Source organism: Castanea sativa, chromosome 2 (genome assembly GCF_040712315.1).
Source record: "Castanea sativa cultivar Marrone di Chiusa Pesio chromosome 2, ASM4071231v1".
NCBI lineage: Eukaryota > Viridiplantae > Streptophyta > Magnoliopsida > Fagales > Fagaceae > Castanea > Castanea sativa.
The window spans coordinates 10,471,564-10,497,024 of NC_134014.1; the positions used below are offsets into that span (position 1 = coordinate 10,471,564).

A 25,461-nucleotide genomic window follows, 5' to 3' on the forward strand; every position below is an offset into this window, starting at 1 on the left:
AATACAAATGTTTTTTGGGCAAAAAAATCGTCAATAATTGGCATCTACTAAGGAGAAAAGTACTAGTAAAAATTATCAAAAACAATGACTGAAATCAAAATGTCACCTTTGACCATGATCTAGGCCCCTTTTGGGGGCAAATTTTTTCGTTTATACATATTATTAATTGTTACTTGCCATTTATAATAATTTTTCATCTTATTGTAACTTTTAAATTAAAAGTCAGGATAATCTTTTTTCTATTCTAACTTTTAAATTAGAGACAACATACTAGATTTGATTTTGTAATATTCCAATTTTGCATTTGTTTGCTAATTTTTTTCTATTTTATAGCCTAATTTCATTCCTAATACGTATTAAGGTTTTTTTTTTTTTTGAAAAGAATACGTATTAAGGTTTTTAGATGTTTTCTAATCGCCTTAAGAATGTGGTTAGTAGTCTTAAGAGTTCTTTTACCTATTTAAGAGTATTGTAGCCTCCAAATCAATTCATTTTTTAATTAATAAAAAAATTAGAATTTTGTTTTCCTCTCTATGTTTTTAGTGGATTCCAGACTCTTCTTGTAGATTCAAATCCTACAAATCTCAATTATAAACACGAAAATGTCATTTGATCATCAAACGAAGTAACATGTTTTTAGTCCTTCAAACCCCACACGTTTGAGTCAAGGTATGTAATTACCAAAATCTTAAATCACAAAAGTAGTGGCTCTTAGACTAGTTCAATACAAGGTGAGGTGAGGTGAGGTGAGGTGAGGTCCCATGCCAGCAAAGGGACAAACAAGATGAAATTGACATTGACAATGCAAGAATTGATGCCCACAACCACAAGGAAGTACAGAAAATATAGGTAGCAGATAATTATGGAAGACGTCTGAATGTCTCATTGCTCAAGTAATGAGGACTCTTAAATAGAGCCTTATCTCTAATAATTTCTTTTGTTGACTTGCAATAGGCTTACGTACCTGATAATTGCTGAAAAAAGTTTTGCATTTTGTACTGGTTTAATTTATCAACTTTTTTGAAATAAATTAATTTTAATATTTTGTAACTATAACATAAAAATTATCAAAATTATATATTTTAATTAATACTATGGTCCTGTCAATGGTACCGTTAGAGCAACTATTAAAAATAGTTTTGAGAAAACTGTGACATCAATTTTATGGGACATAAAAAAAAAATAGTCAAGACAATTAATTAAGTTTTTCTTTTCCCATCAAAAGATTCTTAATATAGTTCATAAATCATTGTTTTTAGAGTACTAGTTAACATTTCTCAAATACTATATATAGAGAAGAGAAATGCTAATAGATGTCATTAGGGTAATAGCTAATAATCTATTTAAAAAAAGTTTTTATAAGAAAAAAAATTAATATTTTGACAGCTTTTTTCATTTCTCATAAAAGTGTTGTCGAAACCTTCTTAAATAAATGGTTAATCATTATCCTAAGAATATCTATTAACATGACTCTATAACAAATAAGTAGTTATCGTGAGTTTCAGTTAGCTCAACTAGTAAAGTATCCGGTGGTTAAATAAGATATCTGAGATTCAATCCCCGCCTACACTAAAAACGGATTGGTGTCTTGGTCTGATGATAAAAAACTATCATCAGAAGTAGACGCCATAAGTTAAAACTCTCTCTAAAAAAATAAAAAATAAAAAGCAGTTATCAAACGGACAAATGTGCCGATACAATAACATTCACATCTTAATATATAGTATGCCCCATGATGCCAGATCTCTATATATCAACCGTTAGATGAAAATGCACATGGGGGGTGTGTCACTCTATTTGTCCTATGCAATGCAAAAATGTATGAGACCCCATGAAGACAAAGTTCATTATGGTAAACGGGACTTTTTTGTTGTTTAATAAAAGAACTAGGTCTAGCCGCTACGTGCTGTTTCTTTGTTCTTGTTCTTTTCCAGGTCCCAGATCATATACAAGGTACAGAGTACATCCATGCCATGCATGAAAGGGTTTAATTTAGTGGCCCCTTTAATTCATCGTCTCTTGCTCCTATATTATAGATATGGTACAGATTAGTCATTCATTTATTAAAGTTTAAAACTAGGCCTTATTGAATGGTCATCCATCGTTCATCTTTGTGATGTGAACAAATCAGCGGGTCACCTGTGCCAAAGTATTAATTGTGAAGTGCTAGCTTAGATCCCACACTACTATTTAGAATTATAGATGACATCAAGGAGAAATGAAAAATCTTAAGAGTTTATACGGTGCCACAAATTTGTGCATAATTCACTCATATGATGAGTTGTGGTTGGTAAAAGAGTGAGTAGAGAGGTGATAGCTAGAGTAGAGAGGTGATAGCGGGTTGTGTACTAATTTGTGGCACTAAAAATTTTCAATTCTTAACCATGAGAGCTACTTCCAAATTAATTCTCGATGCACGTTAAGATCTATACCTAGCATTCACCATTAATTTGATAATAATAACACCAATAATAATAATGGTAATAATAAAAACGTACAAACAAACAAACGAAAAGAAACAAACTACTGCCTGTATAAAATATAATTTCATTTCACTGTAATTTGACGACTATTAGAATAGAGTATAATATGTATTATGTAAGGGTGAATAAGACTTGATCCAGCTCGATCTATCATCAAAGTTCAAACTGCTTATTAGTTATTACACCGCTATCTTGGGATGTCAAATGGAACCGGTTGGAGAGGTTACGTTTCATTGAAAATTTTTAGTATCATTGTTTAAAATAATATGAAAAATGAAAATTATAGTTTAAAAAATGTTGTGAAAACACATATTTATAGTATTTAGTGCAATAGTTAGGACTATTGTACCATGCAATACCTCTTACATCATTATCACTTTTTCTAAATTTTTAAATTTTTTTAAACTCTCAACTTTTTTATCTTTTTAACTTCTTTAATCCAATGGTTGATATCAAAAGTTAACTTTTTAACTTTTAATCAAAATCATTAAGAAGGTATTGCACCAAATCTCAATCCATTTAATATTATGTTTCAAATAATATGTTTTAGTGTATGAAAAAATATAATTGTGTATTTGGTATACGTGTTATATTTTTAAAAAGCTAACAAGCACAATACAATTTAATATTTTTTTTTTATTTGAGGAGAAAGAAGTAACTTTATGTTTTATTCAATCAAGTGGGCCTCATGGTTTTCAATATATTTACAAAAATGCCATTAAATATCATTGTTTGAAAATTAAAAACTAGTAAGAGTAGTTGTTGTTGGCCGTGAAACTTAGCTCCCACAATTATAATATTTTAAAATTATTGACACCAATTTTATTGTGTACTAGCCACAAATTGTGAAAAAATGTTGTGTGCCAAAACTTAGTGATGCGGTTATGATAACATGATAAAATATCGTTATTAAGGAATATTGCATTTTTGAGATTTTTTATATATTCTTTTACTTAGGAATTCGATGATTTACACAGAACCCTTTATGTTGTTTTCTTATAATAAAAATGTTGTAAATAAATAAATTAATTACTATTAGTCTCATTTTCTAACAACTATTTAAAGGACTCAGATTGTTTGGAATATAGTTCCTTCAACGTACTTATTATGTGAAGATTCAAATAAACATTCATATATAATTTTTTAGATTATTTAATAAGTCATGTGATTAAAATACACTTTATAAGCTTATGACCAGTTGTTTAATGAGCTGGAAGAGTCTCTTCCCATTATGTTTAAGTAAAATATTTTTTCCTATTGGCATATGTAATTCTATCATACTTAAAGTATAAGAAGCTAACTATTATGTTTTTGTCATCATGACCAACAAAGAGCTCAAATCTTAATCAATAATTTACAAACGTTAATACACTAAAACTTATTTACAAAATTATAAAAGACCAAGGGTATTTTAGTAATTCAATTGACACTTTTTGTTATTTCAATTGAAGACATCTAGGGTTCAAATTTTTTCATTTCCAATTATCAAATTATAAAAATAAATAAACAAATAAAAGAGTATATTAATATCAATGAAAACTGTAATCAAAATATTATATCCTATTAAAAAACTCAGTTTCATCTCTTAATTCATTAATAATAATCTTGCGCCGCATGCATGAGTTGATTTCAAATATGGATTCTTTGTGCAATCCAATTCAGATACACATGCATGCATTTAGTTCATGAACAGTCCTGACTAAAATCTTAAATTTTTCCTTCTTTTGACCAACTAAAAAACTTGAATTTTTAGTTGTACCATGCTTGGATCTATCTTAATTATCAGAACATTATGGTTGTACCCATTCTTCTTCTTCTTCTTTTTTATCAAGGTTGTACTCATTCTTAATTTGCTTCGGATTAAAACTAATGTTTTAGGTAATAAAAAAAACTAATGTTTTGGGTAATCATGATGCTTATTTTAGTATATGAAAGACAAAAAGTTTGGTGTTACCTCGAGACTTTATGGGAGGGGACCATTCATACTTTTGGAGACAATAACACTACCATGCTTATAAATGCTATTTAATTATTAGTAGTATTATTATAAAATGGTTTATATTTTATTATTTGCATGAACAGGTGAGAATAAGCACTACAAAGTACAAACCAGCTCTCAACAAGATCTGCTTCTTTGAATAATGACAATATTTATTTGCATCAATGGTAATACAAAGTTAGTGTTTTATTTATTTTTCCTTCCTTGGGGGTGTAGGGTTTTGTGAGATGGTTACTGTATGCAGAAGCAAGAAACCAATCGATTTGGTCTTGGACCCTGTGTTAAATGTGATACTGAGATTGATGTTGAGAGTTTGACCCAAAAAGGAGAGATCGAGTGTAGGAGAAGAAAGGAAACAGAAATGATAGTGTGGAAAAGCCTCGAGAATCAATGGTGTTGAAGGAGAAGGTGAGATCACATGTGCATGTTAGGATTAGTTTTGGTTTTTAGCTCTTTAGTTTATTCATTTATGTTTAGCTTTTTTAAATCTTCACTTTCTAAGTGAAATTATAGTAAACTAAACGCACGTTAAGTAAGAAAACAATTCGGTCTTGTCCCTCTACAATTATTGTTTAAGATTTTTAATGTTGGCTAATTTGATGACAAAGTTTGTTTGTAATTGTTTAACTGTTTTCAATTGTATTTGTGACTTTGTGTGGTATACTCGAGGTTATTTGAAGACTGAAAAAATGTGCAGTAATGAAGTTTTCAATTTGAGCAAAAATGTTAGCTCGATCGACCATAGATTTTGGATAGAATAGTCTTCTAAGTTTGTGAGATATTCGGTCGTTCGACAAATTTGAAAATTAAAATTGGACAAAAAGGATCGTCAATCATTTGTGAGACTACAATCAAGTGAACCCTTTAAGGAAAGCACAGACCTGGGCATTCATAGCTTCTTCTTTTTTCTTTTTTTTTGTAGCCAACCATGCCTCAAACCTTACACTTCTATATACGAAAATTCAACCCTAATTTACCAAAAAGGAAGACAACTACACAAAACCAAGAAAAACCATTACCAAGCATTCCAGTTCTTACCTCTCAAATTTCCTATGCTAAATTTGACCATGTGGTGAACGAGAAGTCACATGAGTAACGTATGAACCACAACAACATTCAATAGAGGACTTGTTGATTTTGCTGTGCTCCTAGATGTTTTTAGCCTGATGGGTTTTCACTCCGTGGACAAATACTTGTCTATGTGTGTGTGAGCTGTTCAATGTTGTTTATCTAATGCTTGTTTTTATCCATGATGAATGTTGCGCTTAAATTGATTAAGAAACTTCCATGACTTAAATTTGAATGATCGACTAAAATTGGTAGTAAGCCGTATTGGGGTCTAATTGCATTTTTATCTAATCTAGCAGCATGAGTTCCTTGGGCAAATGTAAATAACCATTGCACTTTTTTTTAATAAACATTTATATGTGATTGGTTTAATTGGTTAAGTAATATGTGTTGAATCCCACAAAGGGTGCTTATTAGGTTGATCTGAGCCATTTAAACAATTACGAGTTCCAATGGTAATTTATCTGATCCAATGGTATGAGATTCTAGAAAAGAAAGTGCTGGGGCTAGGAATTCTTTATTGGAATTGGGTCATAACTGGTCACATATCCTTCTGATTAACAGGTATCGAATATGCTTTTTACTCCAAAAGAGCAGGACTCGTAAGTTGTGATAACTGTCAAGATTAATAGAAGAAAAAGTACCTCCTTTGAAGGGCTTACCACAAAGGGTAAAGATGACTATTATTGATATGGTTTATGAAAGACAATGAATTTGTGTAATTCAAAATAGTCCACAGGTTTCTAACTTAATTTCTTTGGGTTTTTTTTTTTTTTTTTTTTGTGTTTTTGAAAAAGAGTAAAGTCTCTCTATTTTAATGAAAATGCATGTGTACATAAAAATAAATAAATAATTTATTTGACCAATAGTCTTGTCGTTCATTGGCACTACTTGTTTTTCTCTATGAGAAAAACTCTGGACTCAAATCCCGATCCACATATTCTAAGCAAGCAAATATATATATTTGTATAACCTTGGAAGATTGCATAAAGATTCCATAAAAAATAATTCAAAGCCCAACTCAGGTCGGGTAAGACTATTGGAGTTTTCATCTAAGGCCGAGCACCTTTCCGAAGATTTCATTCCAAGACCCACTAATGTTAGAATTGGGCTTAGGTCAGCCCAACAGCAACTGGACCAGTTTTTTATTGGAAAATGTTTGTGGAGAAATTTCTCGTGGTGAGTGATGAGTGAGGTCACACATTAGCCTTACCTTGTTCTCTTCGTTGAATTGTTATGTTGGTATGAGGAGAAACTCAATGCAATACTACTTCATAATTCTAAGCCAATTTCACTCTTTTATTCCAAGAATAAATATTGAGACAGGAACATTTATTTAACCAAATTTTATTCAAATCAAATGAAAAATTTGTTATGATTACCTCAGAATCAACTCAGCTTGAATCTATGAAATACAAGTCGAAAGTGCATATGCAAAACAAACTGATTCTATGAAAGGCAAGCCAATTCACTTTGATAAGCAGATTCTTCTAATGATCTAATCTTTCTTTTCTTCATCTTCAAAGTTTTGGTATGAAAAAATATAGAGTCAGAAACAAAATAAGAACAGAAAGTAAGACAAGCCTCTTCACACAATTCTAGATTGATAACTCTTCGAACTTCTGACATGTAGAGTACCAAAGAGCTCTAGCAAAGTGCCACCAATTTTATTTGTATGAAGCTGAAAAGGTACACCACAAAACTCTCATATGGGTAGGAGAAGCAGGGCTAGCATTTAATGTGTCACAATAACAGTCTCCACTCAACATTCTTTCAATGTGATTGATCATGACTTGAGGATGAGATGAGGCACTCATGTTGCCATTCTTCTTGCAATCTCTCTGAATCATTTTTGGATCGCCTGGGTTTTCTGTAAATCGCATAAAGCACTAGTTGCACTGTTCCAAGCAGAAACCCCGACCCGTTTGGTACCTATACCACAAAATCAAACTCTACTGTGATTAATTAGAGTACCCCTTTTATTTTGTTCTCTTTTCAAGTGGTAAACAGTGAGAGAGGGAGGAGATGAGATTCGAAACACAGACACATCACACTACAAATAGACATAGTGCCAATACCATTGAGCTTGCACTCGAAACCCGCCAAAATGGGTATACAATCAATTTTTGTGCGCTAGTATGCACACTAACAATATATATTATTCAATGAGATAGAAATGAGACGTCCATTTTAGAAAAGGAGGCCATAGTTGAAACAATTACATCTTTACTTTTGACCTTGTGTCGTAGGCTTGCTCAAAATAGTTGAGACCCAATAAATAAATATATATATATATATATATATATATCATAATTTTTTAATCCTTTCTCCCCTTTTAAGATACAAAATTACTTTTACGTCTGAACACAAAGTTTCCTATCATTTATTTTTCATTTAATAATATGTCTAATCCACTTTTTTTTTCTTTTTTTACATAATCTTAAATACTATTGTAAGGACACAATTCAAATTCTCAATCTACAACCGAAAGGAAATGGGCTTGAAGGGCCCTTTTACAATAAATTTGTAGAGAGTGGGTTTGTAATCTAGATTTCAATGATGGTTTAAATAACAAGGAAAAGAACGGGCTCCAGGCCCAATGGCACGAAATAAAGAGTTATTTTTAAGAGCATGACTGAAAGCTCCTCCTCGGACACAATCCGAGGATAGTTTATAAAAGTATTTCCTAAGGTTGGATACAATTATCGATTATCATATACTATTGTCCTTCTACTTCACCAAAAAAGCCTCCCCTTTCTTCGTAGGTCTTCCCCTTTATTTATACTTCCTCTTCTTCTCTTCATCATCTTCCACCTCATGGTTGTAATACTGGCTTTGGATACTTGTCCCATCAATTCTTCCCCAAAGTCCTCTGGAGTCAGTGACTAAGTTCCGAACCTCATGCTCAGGTCCCATCTTCCCCTCTCTGCAGTCAGTATGTCAATCACAGAGTTTTTAATGCATGGGCGGTGGTAGCAGCTTCACCTTAGATATTCCACCGCTCTTCCTGTTGTCCTCCACATATGTCGTGTCTTCTCGTAGTCATAGGATTTCTTATAACATAGTCCTGGGACTCCAAACCTCTCTTTCTATGACCTCGACTTAACAATCCGAGAACGAAATCTATTCCTTTGACGTAATTGGTCATTCGTTTATCATATCTTTACTTGGCATTTCTTTATGAGGTACATTCAGGTAATCCTAGATCATTTGATGTCCTCGGATTTGGGTTTCTAGCCCAAAAGATTTTGTTGGGCCATCCTTGGTAAATTACTAGACCCAATGCCCCTACAACTATTTTATCAATTTTTATAATAAAAAAATTATTTATGCAAAAACAACTCTAACAAGAATTATTAATAAAATTTTATAAACAATACATGCAATTTTGAAAAATATTTTATATTTTAAAAAAAAAACTATATTAAATGCTTAACGTCATTATGATTTTTTTTTTCTTTTCATTGTATTATTTCTTTATCTTTTAAATTTTTTTGATAAATTTCTTATTGATTTGTGAGATTTTCATATAAATTTCTATTATATGTTTTATATTGCTAATAAAATTTTTATCAAAAGATCTCTCTCTCTCTCTCTCTCTCTCTCTCTCTCTCTCTCTCTCTATGACATTTTTTTTTAGAGAGTTTCAACTTATAACGTCTGTTCTTGATAATTACTCTTTATTATTAGACCTAGACACCAATCAGTTTTTGGTGTAGGCAGGGATTAACTTATACAATCATTAGAGACTATACCAGCTGAGCTAACTGGAACTCACTCTATGACATTGTTAATTCAAAATATATTTTTACAAATAAGAAGTATTATCAAATAATTTTTTAACAAAAAAGCATTATACAATATAAAATTATAATATGACAATAATAAAATAAAATAAATTTTGAAGTGTAAAACTATAGAATCTAATTTATTAAATGCATTATTCCAACTTCACTTAACAATAAAGTCAAATTCAACACATAACTCAATGAGTTAATACTAATCAAACCAGAATTAATTTCATAAAGATAATCATATATGATGTTTGAAATTCAAAATTTAACAAAAACACTGCGCACCTATGGTGCAATGGTCACTTCATAAGTATAAATACTTGTGAGGTGTGGCGGGCAAGAGTCGAGATTTAAGTCTTCAGAAGTGAGCTTCACACACATGTACACTTAGATTAAACTAGAATAGAAATTCTATCTTGTATTAAAAAAAAAAACAAAAAGATATTAATTTTTTAAAAGATGTGACGCTTGGGGAAAAGAAAAAGTTGTAATCTAATTTCAAATTTTGACTTTGGTAGAGAGAGAGAGAGAGAGAGAGAGAGATGTTTTGGTATGTGGCTGTATGGGATATTGGTTGACAAAAGTTGAGAATCTACTATATGTGAGACAGACTTACAAAGATTAAATTCAGTAGGGAAATTGGTCATCAACGATTCGACACACTCACAACTTTTTTCTTTTTTGTTTTTTATTTTTGTGAAACAATTTTTGGGTTAGATTCTTATTGGCCAACATTTTCAAGAACCTTCTTGTGAGTAAGAAGAAAGTGCACAACTCATCTAAGGACATAAATGTAAATTGAGAAATTTAATTACTCATCAAATTTTACTCCAAAATATAACCTCACACACGCCCACATAAAAAACAAAGCAATTTCTCACAATAAAATATTGAACAAAAAAATTTTAAAATTAAAAGTAAAATATTTCAATTCCATTAAATTAGTGTTAAAGACCAAAATTTCACAAGAAAGCTTATTCCATGAAAAGTAAGGAAAGACCATGGGCCTTAACAAAAGAATGTTCAATTCATGAAGCTAAAAAGGACCATGAAGACCCAAAATCTCAAAAAGAAGAAAAAAGAAAGAAATAATAATAATAATAATAATAATAATAATAATAATAATAATAATAATAATAATACTAAAGAAAAAAGAAGAGGATCTCGGTTAGAGGACATGCAGCAAAGAGGATCCCGAGTGAATAGTAAGGGAGAAGTAGTTTGGTCGGTAGGGGAGTGATTTCTGGTGAAAGGAGGATCCCGAAGCTTTCCTTTAGTTCATATATTTGCTTGGAATGCATGAACCAATGGAAAACTCAGTTCCCCCATGTGCATGACACCTCCCCACAATTTCCTCTCAATTGTCATTTTCAACTAAAACTGTCATCAAGTACATTGAGCAATCCACCCACTCATTTAACTTTCCAAGAATGAATCTTGTATTTATAGCTAAAGTCAAATACCTATTTTGAGTTATAATTGCCTAAATAAGCTAAATCTCTGCCCAATGCACATTTTCAGGTTTTAGAGGACATGATTTTACCCAGTAAAAGCACTAAGTCTGTGAGAATTGGGGTCAGGATCCTCGTGGCTGAATCATTCTCATGAAATTCATTTACATATATGTATATGTATTAAAATGTATATCTTAATCTAAGAAACTAACAATGATTTGAAGATATGTGTATTGTATAGTGTATTCTTATGCAAGACCTATAGAGGTAAAAGGAAATGATAAAACTCTATTGCATAATAAGCATGGAGAAAGATCGTATAGGTCAGAGAATCAGCATTCTGGGTTCTTACAAGTCTAGTACCCCTGGGAACTACAACATCATGTCCAGGGTACCACGACATCATGTCCGGGGTACCACGATATTACGCTTAGGGTACCAAGTGATGGAATTCTTTTAAATGTTTACACAAAAAAAGATAAGCTTCAAATACTCTATTTCAATCTCCTTCTCATTGTGAATATTATGAATACTTATTTTATTTGTTTCATAAGAGTAAAATGTCATTTTATGTCACCAAAACACTTATAATGATATTTTATTACTTAGGAGGAATCGTATTTTTGCCTTAAGAAGCTTTATGTGACTTGTGCACAACTTAGTTTGTAATCAGCCTCATTTAGTTACGGTGAACCAAGCCCAGTCCACCAAACAACAAGTAAAAGGCCCAGAATCCTTATTTCTACTTGGGCCTAGGTACTGTCCAAAAAAGGACCCTCACAATTAGGATACATGTTGATACTTAAACTTTAACTACTTGTGATTACAATGTTAAAATCTAAGTTTTTTCATAAATTGTACAACTTAAAGTATTTGTGCGAGAGAAACTGTAGACTAACTATGTTCTAACTATAATATGACTAGATTACTTGTCTAACAAGTGAAGTGATCAAACGACTTGCTCTACAAGTTTCGGCTTACTGTAGGCTTGAGCCAGCCTTAGGCCTTAATAGGTCTAACAATGATTTTTATAATCCAAAAGGTTAAATATATGGTCCCAGGACTCCCAATTGGTATATGTCATGACTTATTGGGTTAGTTCAATCTAATTAAGGATAAAGAGGATAGCCTTGGAAGGTTGGAATACCACTCAATGCTACTAATCAAGGATGTCACTCAATGTAACCAAGTTACATGCTTGGTTATTAGAAGGAATTATTCAACCTCAAAGCACGATACACTTGCAAATAAAATATTTTGAATCAAAACGCTCTCTTTTGTTTTGAATGATTTCTCATTGATATAAATTGGTGATTATAGTGGATTAGAGTAAACAAGCTTACAATAATAAATAGAAAATTTCTAATACAAAGACAGCTTTTTGGTAGTCTTTACATTACCTAATAAACAGATTATTAGGTTGTAACAACTACAACAAAACTCCATAAATAACTTTTGTTGGATAATAATAATAATAAATTAAAGACAATTTGATACACCAAATAGATGACACATGTCACCCATGTGGTTTTATATAAGTTGTCACTATATCCTTGCATCACGAATTATGTTATATTAATTGCTTATTCTAACTCTCATTTGTATCTCAATTAGTTGGTACTCTTGATGTTTTTAATAAAGATATTTAGGGTTCAAATACCTCTTCAGTCTTTCCGTTTAACTCTCTCTCTCCCTTTTATAAATATATATATTAAACCTTTAGAAAAAAAAATTCAATAAAAGCTGGAGTTTGAAAAAGTTCTAGATTTTTGAAAGAAAGTTCTAGATTTTAAAAAGGTATGCCAATGTGCACATTGAATGGAAATTAAATCTGTGCTCAAAGCCCTTTCTTAAAATGGAAGCTCTTATTGCTCATGATGTAGGAGTAACTTTTTATTATTATTATTTGAGTTTTAAATTTAATAACGATGATGATTTCCCAATTATTAGCGCGCGCACACCAAAAAAAAAAAACAAAAAAAAGATAACTTCCCAATTTCTTTTCTTTTTTTTAATTAAAAAAAAATGACTGTTGGGCCATCCAAAGACCAAAGATATTTAAAGCGAAGATATAGGTCCACGGTCACAATCGCCCAAGGTTTATTTCATATATAGGTATTGCTGTTTCTCAACAAAAAAAAAATATATATATATATATATATATATTGCTTTTTTTTTTTTTTTTTGAGAAACTATATATATATGTATAGCTGGCAGATAGGGTTAGGCAGAATTTTTAAAGCATATTCCCGACCAAAATAATTAAGAACCTCATAGGAAAAATTATTATTGCATTAAGAAAAAACACATTTGGAAATTTTCTTTTAAAGTATATATAATTATTAAAAACTTTGAAGATTTAGCCCACAAAAATAAGAATTCCACCCCACTCAATATTTGAGTTAGTTCAGTAGCGTGTGTTCTTTAATATATATATATTGTCAATTAGTCTAATAGTTACAGAGAGAAGATCGTTTTTGTTTTCTCAATTTCAAATTTTATTTTCAATTATGTTCTTGTATTTGTTAAAATTTTGGATCATTTATGTCTTCAAATACTTCAATGGTTCCACTAAAATTTTTCATTCACTTCAGTTGAAAATTTTATAATTTATACCAAAAATGAAAATTTTAATAACTTCATGATGATGATGGTAAAATATGAGTTTTATTTTTCATAAAAGATCATCATCGAGTATAGCTTTTATATGAGATACCAAGCTCTTTTTGTTGATATTTTTGTAGATGTCTAATATTAAACTTGACAACCGTTGTATATGCTCCTTTCTTTTAAAAATTATTAATTATATCAAAGTTGATAATTTTGTATATAATATATTTAATAAATTATGACTTACTCCTAATATAAAAATAGCAAGTATTATATGTATGTGTATGGGAGTATGTCTTAATTAAGTAATATATTAATACCACAATTTAATCCCAAACAAGAAATCCTTGGCTCCTAGCTCTAGTACCACTGATCTCCCCCAAAAGGGTATTTGTTTAACAGTACTTAATTAATGAGGACTGTGACTCACCTTATGGTGATAGTGATCGAGTAGTGATTAATTAAGGTATGGTGATGGACATCAAATAACATTTTCTATAGAAAGCCAGTAATTTAACCCTTACTGGCCGAGTTCAAATCACCAGAGAACATAACTAGAAAACATTTCATTTTTATACATCATATATAATAGAGGGAAGAACTTACCAAAAGGAAATAATCACCTACGAGCAAAGCATAAATAGTCCATGTCCCACTGTTCAAGAAAAGGAAAAATGAGAGAAAGAATGGCATGTACTCCACGCTCTTGGTTGTCACTACTGTCCCCTGAAAAAATCACAATAACAATACATAATTAATATTCTCTATCACATTTAAACAAAGAATTGTTCACAATCTATTCAGGTGCACAAAAGCTTGGGTAGAGCTAGCTAGCTGAGAAGCAAGAGTTATTCTAACACCTCAATCACTTCCATGTTTATTTTTGCAACTATTCTTTGAGCGGGGACGGGAGGCATATTTGGACCAAGGGGGGCAATGACCCCTCTAAATTTTATTTATTTTTTTAAAATACTAGTATTATATAGGTACAAATTTTAGCAATTTTGTTCTATAAAATTACACTTTTCCCCCCTTAAAAATATCATTAATTCTTTTACGAGTAATGTTGTAGCTACAAAATTTTCTACAACATTTTTACAAACTACTAAGGTAGTAAATTCTTATTGGTTCGCATTTAGACCCATCACTTATATAACTTTTTAACTTACCAATAACCATTCACCACATTAACAATTTGTAAAAAAATTATAACTCTAGCATTTTCCTCCTTGTAGAGGCCATAAAAAAAAAAAAAAAAAAAAAAAAAACTTGATCTAAAATCTAAAACAAAATATACAAGCTCAAAAAAATTAGCCCAACAACAAAATTATCAATAGTAAAGCTAAAAATAACTAAGCTTAATAAACCAATTTTATCCTAAACAAACAGCCAGAGCCTTTAAATATTTTTAAATAAAATAATTTTGTCCGTACCAAGAAGCAAGACACACATAAAAAACGCATACAATTAAATAAATAAAACCCCTTAACAGTTAAGCAGCAAAGCTTAAAGCCAAAGCTCTACACACAGCCAACAAAAAACTGCCCCCCAAATTTCAAATCTTGACTCCGTCTTTACTTATAAGGCAAAATAATTGACTGTTTGTTATTTTCATGTAAACTTATATCACTGTTTTTTTTCAGCACTAAAAATTATTTGCTGTCACAAAGGGTCCTAGCTACTAATAGGATACAAATAATTTTAGGGTTTGGATTGTTTTTAGCATTTCAGTGCGCACAGTATAACGAACACAACACGCCCGTGCCATCCTGTGAGTGCACTTGTCAAGCCTTGCCTATAAAATCATTCAAGTACTGTATACTCACAGTACTGCCATGTTAGCTGTTTTTGAAGTTAGACAACTACTTGGTCATGACTGTGTTCTTTAAATCTTTAGGCGTTGTTGGATAGTGATAGTACAAATTTTATGGGGGAAAAAAAAAAGAATAATAATAAGAAAGGAAAAGTGAGTTGACAGGGTCTTCCGTGAATTTAGCATGATGGACATCATGCTTGGTGATCATATAAGAGAGAGCTTGCAATACAAAGAAAAGTGGGGATGACTCACGTGGAGAACGAGTTCACTATGTATGATATACCTTTTTAAATAAATAATTCAATAGCCACCAACTTGAATATTGATTTAAAAAAATAAGAACAGATTATAAGTATTATTGAGTTATAAAATTCTTCTATTTCAAAAAAAAAAGTTATAAAATTCTTCACAGTAAAACTCATTTGTAAACAGGTTTGGTTAATATATGCTCTCATCAAATTTAAGAAATTTTTTATTAAAAAAATGAGTTACTTTTTTATTTTTCAATAAAAAATTTTCTTAAAATATTCTATTAAGAGCGAGTTGCGGAGACACGCACAAAGGTAGGGGTAGGGGCCAAGCCCCCAAAATTTAAAAAAATATCATCTTATAGTACGTATATTATTTACATTTCTGTGGTCACGTTAACACTCAGACCCAATAATTAATCATGGCGGGTCACCTTTCACAGGGACCAAAAATAAAAGGTAACAACCCCATCCCTTGTCCCTTCTGACCGCGGTGTCCTACTTAACATGGACTAGACTTTCCCATTAATTGCAAATAAAAAGAAAAAAATATTCAAAAACTAAGCAGAAGATGTTCGTTTGTGTTAAATTGTTCAGTCCACTCATCTGATCAGCACAAATTAATTAATCATCTCAGTAAAAATAAACAAAAAGATAAAGAGTAAACAGAATATATATCACGTTCAGCAGGAAAATTCCGATTAAGCTTAATTAGTTGACCTGCATCAGTAATCAAATAAATCCAGTTTTTTGGTGTAAACATTGATGAAATGAAACATTAGCCTATGAAGCCAAAACAAATATAGATGATCAAGCTTTCCACTCTTACCGTGGCGGCGAGAGGAGAGCCATACATTAAAATGTTTAGACCTGCACACAAGAACCCTATCGCATCAATACGCTTTTCTCCTTGCAATGCCAACTGAGTTACTAGAACAGCTGCTGCTAGAAAGCCCACATCCAAGATCCCAACAAGAATGGCAGTTTTGGTCTGAAATTTTGCAGATTTTAATGTCATATATATATGGTGATAAATTTGATAAATTCACAAACTGTGGTCATATATTACTAGCAACGAAAAACATATTATTACGTACCCTTGACTTTGCCGGAGCATATAAAAGAAATACGGTAACAAAGGTAGTCTCAACAAGTATGCCAAAACCATTAATTGTGGCAACTAGTACTTCCCCAGGCTTTATAATTCCATAGTAAGTCCATAGGGCTGAGTTTAACAATGTGCAAATGTAAGGAAGGCTCTCAAATTCCTCTGTGGAGCCATGCTTTATTATTCGCCAAAATGTTCCGCTGAATTCACCATTCAAATGTTAATACTGAATTACAGTAAGCACTGAGAAAGAAATTTTAGAGAGAGAGAGAGAGAGAGAGAGAGAGAATGAATACAAATATGGCTTAGAAATTTTATCAGCTTACACAGGAGAAAGAAACATTAGCACTGAGATGACGTTGCCTGCAAAATTAAGGAGTAGCCCACATGAGTTTATCATTACTTGCATGTAAAATAAAATAAAGACCTAACTAACATTATACAGAAATAGAACAAGATGCTTCCTCACCTATGACACCAATGGAAAAACTTACTACTTCCATGTCAAACAAAGGAGCTTTTGATTTGAAGAAAAAAAGAGAAGATTTATAGAATGGATGGATTTTTATTAGGGGAAGAGGTGAGAGTTGAAAGGAGAGAGGGGAACCAAGTTTGCTTTTACAAATTCTCTATAATTGAAAAGCGTTAATTCAGTAGTTGGGAGTAGCTTAGTTGACAAGGATGCGAAGAAATGCTACCACATGATTAGTAGGATTTTTCGTTTTTTGTTTTGTTTTTAATTTAAAAACTATGGCTTTGTTTGGTTTGATAGAAGAGGAAGGAAAAGAAATGTTTGATTAGAAAGGAAAACAAAAAGAAGGAAAAATATGGGAGGGAAAAGGCTTTTATGGAATCCATTATTTTTTTTTCTCTTAAAATTACTCTTATACCTCTAATAGGTTTTGTCTATTTTTGTTAAATGACATTTTTATCCTAATTAATTTATAATTTAAAAGGGTAAAAATGTAAAATACCTCACATTTTTCTTTTCTCTTCCTTTCCATATCCAAACACATATGAGAAAATACTTTAATTCTCCACTCCTTTTTCATATCCTTAACTTTCTCTTCTCTTCCCTCCCCTTCCACTGAACCAAACATAGTCTACCTGATGATGAGATTCTCTATTTTTATGATAGCTACTTCATTTCATTGAGATATTTCTTTTTGTTTCCCAAATTTGTCACTCTCCAATATAATCTAATAATCACGTGCTGAAACATGAAGTTGGGGATAAAAAACCATATCTCTAAAAAATGAATATTAAAATAGTATTGAAATCATATGTTCGTGTGGATTTGTTCATTTTTTAGAGCTAGCCTTATGACATTTTTTACCAAATTAGTAGTTTTAAATGTGCAATTTTTGTGAGAAAAAATGTAAATGTCAAATTGAGATATAATACTAAACCAAAAAAAGAAGAGCCTCATCGCACACACGAAACGCGTGTGATGAGGCATTATATTACTCCTATTTTTTTTTTTTAAAGCTTATTGTCATCATTTTTCATTCATACCAATTTTAGGTTTATGCATTTGTCCAATAATATGGTTTTTTTTTTTTGTTGATTTAAGGTAAATATTTGGGCATGCAATTAACCTAGACGTAGTAAAATTAGGGCAATTAACTTAATTTCTATCTTTATGTTAATATTCAAAAGTAATATTACTCTCTTATCTTTTGATTTTTCATTGTTATAATATTCTAAAAAAGTTGTGAATTTTTGTGACACATTTTGATTTCAAATCCTAATCTCTATCTGCATAGTTGAAAAAAATCATCTTCTCTACATGCAAATAATAGACCAACAACCATAGCTAAACTGTAGGTGCAACCAAAAAAAAATGCCTTGAATTTCATAGCAAAATCAAATAATCGATCAAACTTCCAAATTCCAAATGGAGTAATACTGTAATAGTAACTCTGAGAACTAAACTGAATGCTCATAGTAGTACAAATTTAAATTGAAAAATTAACATAAATTTTAAAAACTAAGAACTATCTACTCCAATGACTATAGCTCATCACTGATTCCCTTCCATCTCTCTCACCGTTATTAATGCTAACAACCATGTCGTTGATAATCAGCTACAACACTGCCCGGGCTCAACATCTTTGGAGACAACGTTGGCTTCATTTTAAAAATGGGTCACTCACCTGAGAAATAATAAGAAAAATTTTAGACATTTGCAAACAAAATATTTTTTACAAACACCTAGAAGACATATTTAACCACAAAAGCAACGGTCTCAACTCACCACATTCCCCAAATTATAAAATGCAGAAATATAAAAGAAAAAAAAAATGAAGAACAATCAAACATGCATGAGGAAGAAAGAGAATAGGAGGAAAAGAGAGTACCACTTAAAATAATTAGGGAATGCATTCATCATCTATACTATACAATATCAACTAATTAGTCCAAAGTTTCAAACTGATAACCACCAAAAAAAAAGAGACAAAAATATATATTATTTCCACACTTTGAAAAAGAATTTGCACCAAAGTGAAACAATTAGAGCAAATTTTTTTTTTTTTTAAAAAGGTAGAACCAGTATCGCAAAATTAAAAGAAAATAGATATTAAAGAGACTAGAAAAAATAAAAAGAGGTTGTTCTGTGAGAGGACATTACCAATTACAAAAGTCAAGTAGATGAGTGGATTCATAATGGCTCTAGATTTAGACTCTAAAATGGCAATAAAGAAGAATGACCAGGATTTGCTTTCCCTCCCCATTGGCCAAATCTCTTTTTGGCAGTCTCTTCTTCTCTACACGTAAACACAGAATAGATAAAAGATCAAAAAGAGATGACAAGAAAGTGCATTTTTTTATGTAAAAAATTTGTTAGAAAAGAAAGTGCAGTTATTTTGCGATATAACTGCATAATAACTGATCAATAGTGGATAGCGGAGAAAGTGTGAACTGCGAAGAAACTGATGAAAAATGTATTTTATAATGAATTTGGTTTACAATTTGTTGAAAAAGGGAAAAAAAATTGAGTTTAGTAATTGTATAGGTGGAAAACATGGTTGGCAAATTAAAAGCAATTTTTTAGGAGTGAAACATGGTAAATCTAATCGGTTAAAAAAAGGGGAAAAATGATTTTGTTAATTAAAAAAAGATAAAATGTTCCATAAAAATTTTTTAAAAAAAAAGTGAAAAATTCATGTGAGAAAGAAATGTGGAGGTGAGAGAAAAAACTGTTTTTTTTTTTTTTTAATTTAGCTAAAAATTAGGACTCTTTAAATTACTAATTTTACATGTCTAACCCTATAATTTAAGTCTTAGAAACAAATGGATTTGGGGGTATTTTGGACATAAAAATTGAGAAATTCAAATAAGGGAAGCTTCTTAAATAGTAGTATAAATTAAGAAAAATTTATATTTTAATGAATTAATGCAATAGAGTTTAGAATAAATAATCTAACGTGGGTTTTTTTGAAAAGTAATTATGTAAAATAAATAATAAAATGTAAGTTCTTATATTAAAAACATACATTTTTAGACAAATTGATGTGAATACTTTAACAAATGAAAAGGAGTTTCAAATTCAAGCATTCCACATGAAAAGAAGTGGACAATAAAGTTTACAACGTTCTAACACTATAGATTATTTAGACCACAACTTTCTAAGATTTGTTCCCTATGTATTACATGCTCCTCGCACAAATTGGCTCACATGAGTAAGAAATGAAAGTTTTTGCATTCATCACATAAGGGTTTACTGCGCTTAGCTTACATAGGACATAAAAAGTTCACTTTCATCTTATACATGGTTGAGGCGTGAATCACATGCTTTCCCACTTTTTTTTATGAACACATGCATGCTTTCCCACTTGCAAAGCAACTTTTTATTGTTTATGATAATTTTCCTTGTTTTCATTATAGCACCAACTTGCTATATGAATTATTAATTAACAAGCGTCCCTACAAAATAGACCCCAATGACAACGACGCATCATAACGTTAATGACAGATGGTCCCCATAGAGGAGAGGAGAGGAGATGAGAAAAACGTGGTAGGAATGTGCTGGATATGTGTGTGTGTATATATATATATATATATATATTAATTACTGCTCTTCAGTAGAATCTAGTTAGCTCAATTGATAAAGTCTCTGATACTTATATAAGAGATTTGAAATTCAATCTCCGCCTACGCTAAAAACTGATTAATGTCTTGGTCTGATGATAAAGAGTAATCATTATCTTGATCTAATAATAAAAAGTGATCATTAAGAGCGGATGTCATAGATTATATAAAAACACATATGGTGGCCAAGATTTTCCTAAATATTTCTATTACGTGTTCAATTTATATACACATAGCCAATTTGCTGACGTCCTTTGCCATAAGATATATATATATATATATATATATATATATATATATATATATATATATATATTATTTTGTTGAGAGCGGGTCTGAACTTTGAATCATATTTCACTTCATTTCAAACATTATCTAAAACTCTATACACGCACATATGGTGGCCAAGATTTTCCTAAATATTTCTATTACGTGTTCAATTTATATTCACATAGCCAATTTGCTGACGTCCTTTGACATAAGATTTTATATATATATATATATATATATATATATATATATATATATATAATTATAATTTTGTAGAGATCAATAGGTCTGAACTTTGAACTTTGAAATAAAAGATTGATAGGACATAATTCCACCAGCTATAACCACATTGTGTCACAATTGATGAAAATGTGTTCTTACATGGTTAGCTCACTGATATATCTTCGCTAATTACAACTCTCCATGTAGCAAGTTAAGGCACAAAATTGAGCCAATATTAACCCTATCATTGCTCAATTTAAAAGCAATTCTCTCCAAGTTCCCGAATATCCAAATTAAATTGTGATGAAGCATTCTTGTTACAGGATTAGCCTATTACTTATTGAGGTAATTAAAATCCATCACTACTAGCACAGTTAACCAAATGAAAATAGCGTAATTCTATAAATTTAGCTTAATAAAACTATCCAATTTGTGTGGAACAAGAAAAGGTCACCCTTAGTAATTTATTTAATTGACAAAGAGTGTTAAATATATTATGGCTCAAGTGACCCACTTTTAAAAAAAAAATTATTCGGCTGGAGCTGCGTTTGAAAACGCGGCTATAGATCAGCTATAGCTGCTTTTTTTTATAAACGCGGCCAAAAAACGCGGCTATAGCTCGCGTTTTTTGTAGTGTAGACCTAGATATTTGTAGAACAAGCTTATTAACCTTAGTCAATTAACCACTGGGTCCCAAATTTTAAATAATTAAGAATATTTTTAATCCTATAAGAGTATTAATTAGGTTCCAAATAGTAGCCAATAGATAAAATATATAAATTAGTAACGCAATGGAGACAATAAAACGTTATTATAATTTCACAATATTCCTAAATTAACATGTCAACTCACATTTGAGCTCATCACAATCACTAATTTAAATTTTTTGCTATACTAATTTTAAAATTTTGTGAAATTATTATGTACATAGTATTACTCAAAAGAAATTGTTTAGAGTAATGCTAAGTAAAAAAAATTAAAAAAATTCGTGTTAGTAGTGAACATAAATTAGAATTAATAATAGATTACTAAATAGAATTTGTTGAAAAAATATTGTAGATGTAGAATTACTCAATTTCTTGGAAGAGCAATCATTCTAGGATATGGTTAAATGTAAGTGACGAATTGAAAGTATTACATTTGAATTGGCTATGGGTTACTCATAAAAGTATTTGATAGAATTCCTTAACTATATACTCATTGGTTTTGACAGGAATTTGTTGGGTCTAGAGATGGCAAAACAGATTTGTATGCTACTGCCTGGATATTATAAGAGCCAATTTTTGGATAAGAGAATAGGAGACAGTAGCTTCCCGGTTAAAAATATGAGCAATAGGAATAAATATAAATAAATAAATAAAAGAAGAAGAAGCAAAATGACCACCAAAAAAAAAATATATATATATATATAATTGAGGCATGGATAGAATGAAATAAGTGAAGGGTGTCTTATTTATTCTTTGGAGATCATTAAGTAATTCTTTACCTGCAATGGACAATTTATCTACGCATGGTGTTCCTGTTGAAGTAGTTTGTCCAATTTGCAGAACTTCTAATGAAACTGTAACTCATGTTTTGTGGGCATGCGTGAGTGCTAATGGAATCTGGACTTCCTGGACTAAACGAAAACAGAAGTGTGCTATTGTTGAGTGTAATTCATATATGATATACAAAATAATAAAAAATTGATTCTCAAACAATAATCATTGTAGGTGGACAATTTGTACCAGGTCCAAACACTGGACGGACTCAAGCCCAAAGAGCCTTATACCATAAAATTTGTAGAGTATAGGCTTAAAATCTAGGTTGTGGATGTTGGACAGAAAGTAAACAGACTAGATTGCTGCTGATCACGCATTCAATTGATAAAAATAACCAAAAAGTTATTCTCGGACGTAAACCCAGGACCACTTATATTGCCTTTCTTTTTTTTCTTAGAAAAGCCTCCCCCTCTTTGGTGCCTCTCTTGCCCTCTTATATCCATCTTCTTCTTCTTTTTTCTTTCCACGTGTACCACAGATTTTCCCCTTAGATACTTGTCCTATCCGGCACCTTCCTGAAGTCTCCAAACACCAGCTGGAAGGCTAAACCTCACTGTTCAGAGGTCATTTCTCCATTAATGCAGCCAGAGAGGTAGATGCAAAGTCTTTAATGTGGTGGTCGCAGTCTTTTCCCCTTTGATATTTATCATACATTCTTCTCTCATATAACTGTGGGGATCATGTCTTTACCTAACACATCCTCCATAATTCTTTCTCTAAACCCCTTGGCATGTTTTATGAACTTTACTTGACCAATCCGAGGAGATACTTCTCCTCGAACAGCTCCTCCAACCCATATACCATGAACTGGTTTGTGGGCCCCAAAGGCTATGCTTGAACAGGCTTTTCTCTACCAAGTCAGGCCCAAAGCCCAAATATATATTTTAATCACTTTACCCCCCACAATCATATAAATAAGATAAAACTTAAAGAACTTAGGTTTAACAAAAGACAAAAAATACACCAAAGCTATTCAATTTGATGGAAAATAATTAAAGAAAACAAATATATTAAAAAAATTATGGTTAACAAATACATACGTGTAAGGTTGTAGGCAGAAGAATGGAAGAATAGAGAAAAAACCTTATGATAAGTATTCATTATGAATTATCTGATACATATATGCTCCACATCAAAGAAGTTGATACGAACAAAAAGTCTAATGTTTGTCTAACTTGTGAAGGTGTAAATAGTGGCGGCTTTAGGAAATTTTTTTAAGGTGGTCACTAAAAAATTTAAATCATCACAATATTTTTCTTGGTACCAATTTTTAAAGAAAAATAAAAATAAAAATTATTTTTATTGAATAGGTTGAACGAGATACAAATTTTATCTTTTTGTTTTATAATAAACCTTTTTAAAATGATGTTTTCACTTATTGTTATTTGGTCTTGTGTTGTTTTTGTCTAGTTAATGTTGGTTGAATATGGCTCTAGATTATTATTATTATTATTATTATTATTATTATTATTGTAGGGTCACAATTTGCACCTAAGGCCAAAACAAGAAGGAAATAGACCTAAAGAGCCCAATACAATTAATTGATAGAGAGTGGGTTTGAAATTTAGATTCTAATGAGTTTGTCTATCAATTGCAATGGACCAAGATGACCAAAAAGTAAAGATGAAATAGTTTTATACAAGGAAAATCATCCTCGGACTCAATTTGAAGAGGCTAATTCTTCTGTATATCTCACTTAAAGATAGATTACAAATATTGTTCTTTGGTCTACAGTGTTTTTTCTACTTCCTCTCCAATCCCCCCATTCTTGGGGTTTCCTCTACCTTTTATACTATTCTTCATCCTCTCTCTAACCTCCACGTATGGATCAGCTTGTTCGTCTAGATACTTATCCCATCAACACTTTTCAGAATTCTTTGGAAACAGTTGTAAGGCTGAACCATGCTACTCAGGCATCACTTCTTCATTAATGCGGTCAGAAAATTAGCTGCAGAGCATTCAATGTGGTGGTAGCAGCTTTCTCTTAGACATTTCATAATTTTTCTTTGTCTTGTGCTTTCATGCTATATATCCTTACCTACAGGATCTCCTAGGGTGGTATTCCTGGGTTGCAAACCGTACCCTCCGACCTCAGCTTTACTCAACCGAGGAAGTATTCCTCCTCGGACTACCTTCTTGGATGATCACGATCAGACTTTACCTCTTTACCTATCAACACAGATTCTTAGAAAGACATTCATCCATCCTCGGACTATTTAACGTTCTCGGATTGGGCCTCTGGCCCAATATATACTCTTAGACCTATCACTTCACAATTATTATTATTATTATTATTATTATTATTATTATAAAAGCAAAGACCTCTTACTCTTATGAGAACTGTCATGTGGCGTACTATATGAGTTCTTTGCAGCATTTATGTTCAGAACTTAAATCCTTTTCGCAAAAAACAGTTCACTTATTTCTATCTCATAACTCTTCAACTTCTTTCTCTCTCTTAACTATCTTCCAGCAAAAATTGAACTCTTTCAGCTCCCCTTTTCATCCATATATAATTTTCTCTTCCCTTCTTTTGCCTTTACTCATTTTTTTTTCCCTTTCTCTTCCCTTAATTACAACCAAAAAAAAGTGTTAAAGATTGATTGGTTTATATATTGATGGATCCACTCTTCCTCTACAAGCTCGTGACAACAATTCCTTCATCAGTGTCTGCATGTAAATAAATATTGCTGACTCTCTCTCTCTCTCCCTCTCTATTTCTACCTTTCATTTTTATCTTTATTTACTTGGGGTGT

At 31.1% G+C, this 25,461-nt stretch overlaps 1 protein-coding gene and 1 long non-coding RNA gene across 2 annotated transcripts; both read right to left on the reverse strand.

Moving 5' to 3' along the window:
- Nucleotides 1–7,022: 7,022 nt before the first annotated feature.
- LOC142623777 (bidirectional sugar transporter SWEET17) lies at nucleotides 7,023–17,239 on the reverse strand. The gene is made up of 6 exons (XM_075797234.1): nucleotides 17,050–17,239; nucleotides 16,907–16,943; nucleotides 16,570–16,780; nucleotides 16,302–16,463; nucleotides 14,015–14,134; nucleotides 7,023–7,482 (listed from the first exon to the last, which is right to left on the reverse strand). The coding sequence occupies exons 1-6, from the start codon at nucleotides 17,081–17,083 to the stop codon at nucleotides 7,324–7,326; spliced, it is 723 nt and encodes a 240-aa protein (XP_075653349.1). The 5' UTR covers nucleotides 17,084–17,239; the 3' UTR covers nucleotides 7,023–7,323.
- Nucleotides 17,240–18,412: 1,173 nt separating this feature from the next.
- LOC142623716 (uncharacterized) lies at nucleotides 18,413–19,352 on the reverse strand. Its single transcript, XR_012842194.1, has 2 exons — nucleotides 19,213–19,352; nucleotides 18,413–18,736 (listed from the first exon to the last, which is right to left on the reverse strand). It is a non-coding gene; the product is annotated as an uncharacterized LOC142623716 (long non-coding RNA).
- Nucleotides 19,353–25,461: the final 6,109 nt, after the last annotated feature.

What these genes read in the sequence shown, in the direction of transcription:
- LOC142623777 (XM_075797234.1), bottom strand. Translation starts at nt 17,083, where the DNA reads ATGGAAGTAGTAAGTTTTTCCATTGGTGTCATAG. An exon ending in TTTTTCCATTGGTGTCATAG is followed by an intron (nt 16,944 to 17,049) that starts GTGAGGAAGCAT and finishes TTAATTTTGCAG; the next exon opens with GCAACGTCATCTCAGTGCTA. An exon ending in TAGGTGATTATTTCCTTTTG is followed by an intron (nt 7,483 to 14,014) that starts GTAAGTTCTTCC and finishes TTTGTGGTATAG; the next exon opens with GTACCAAACGGGTCGGGGTT.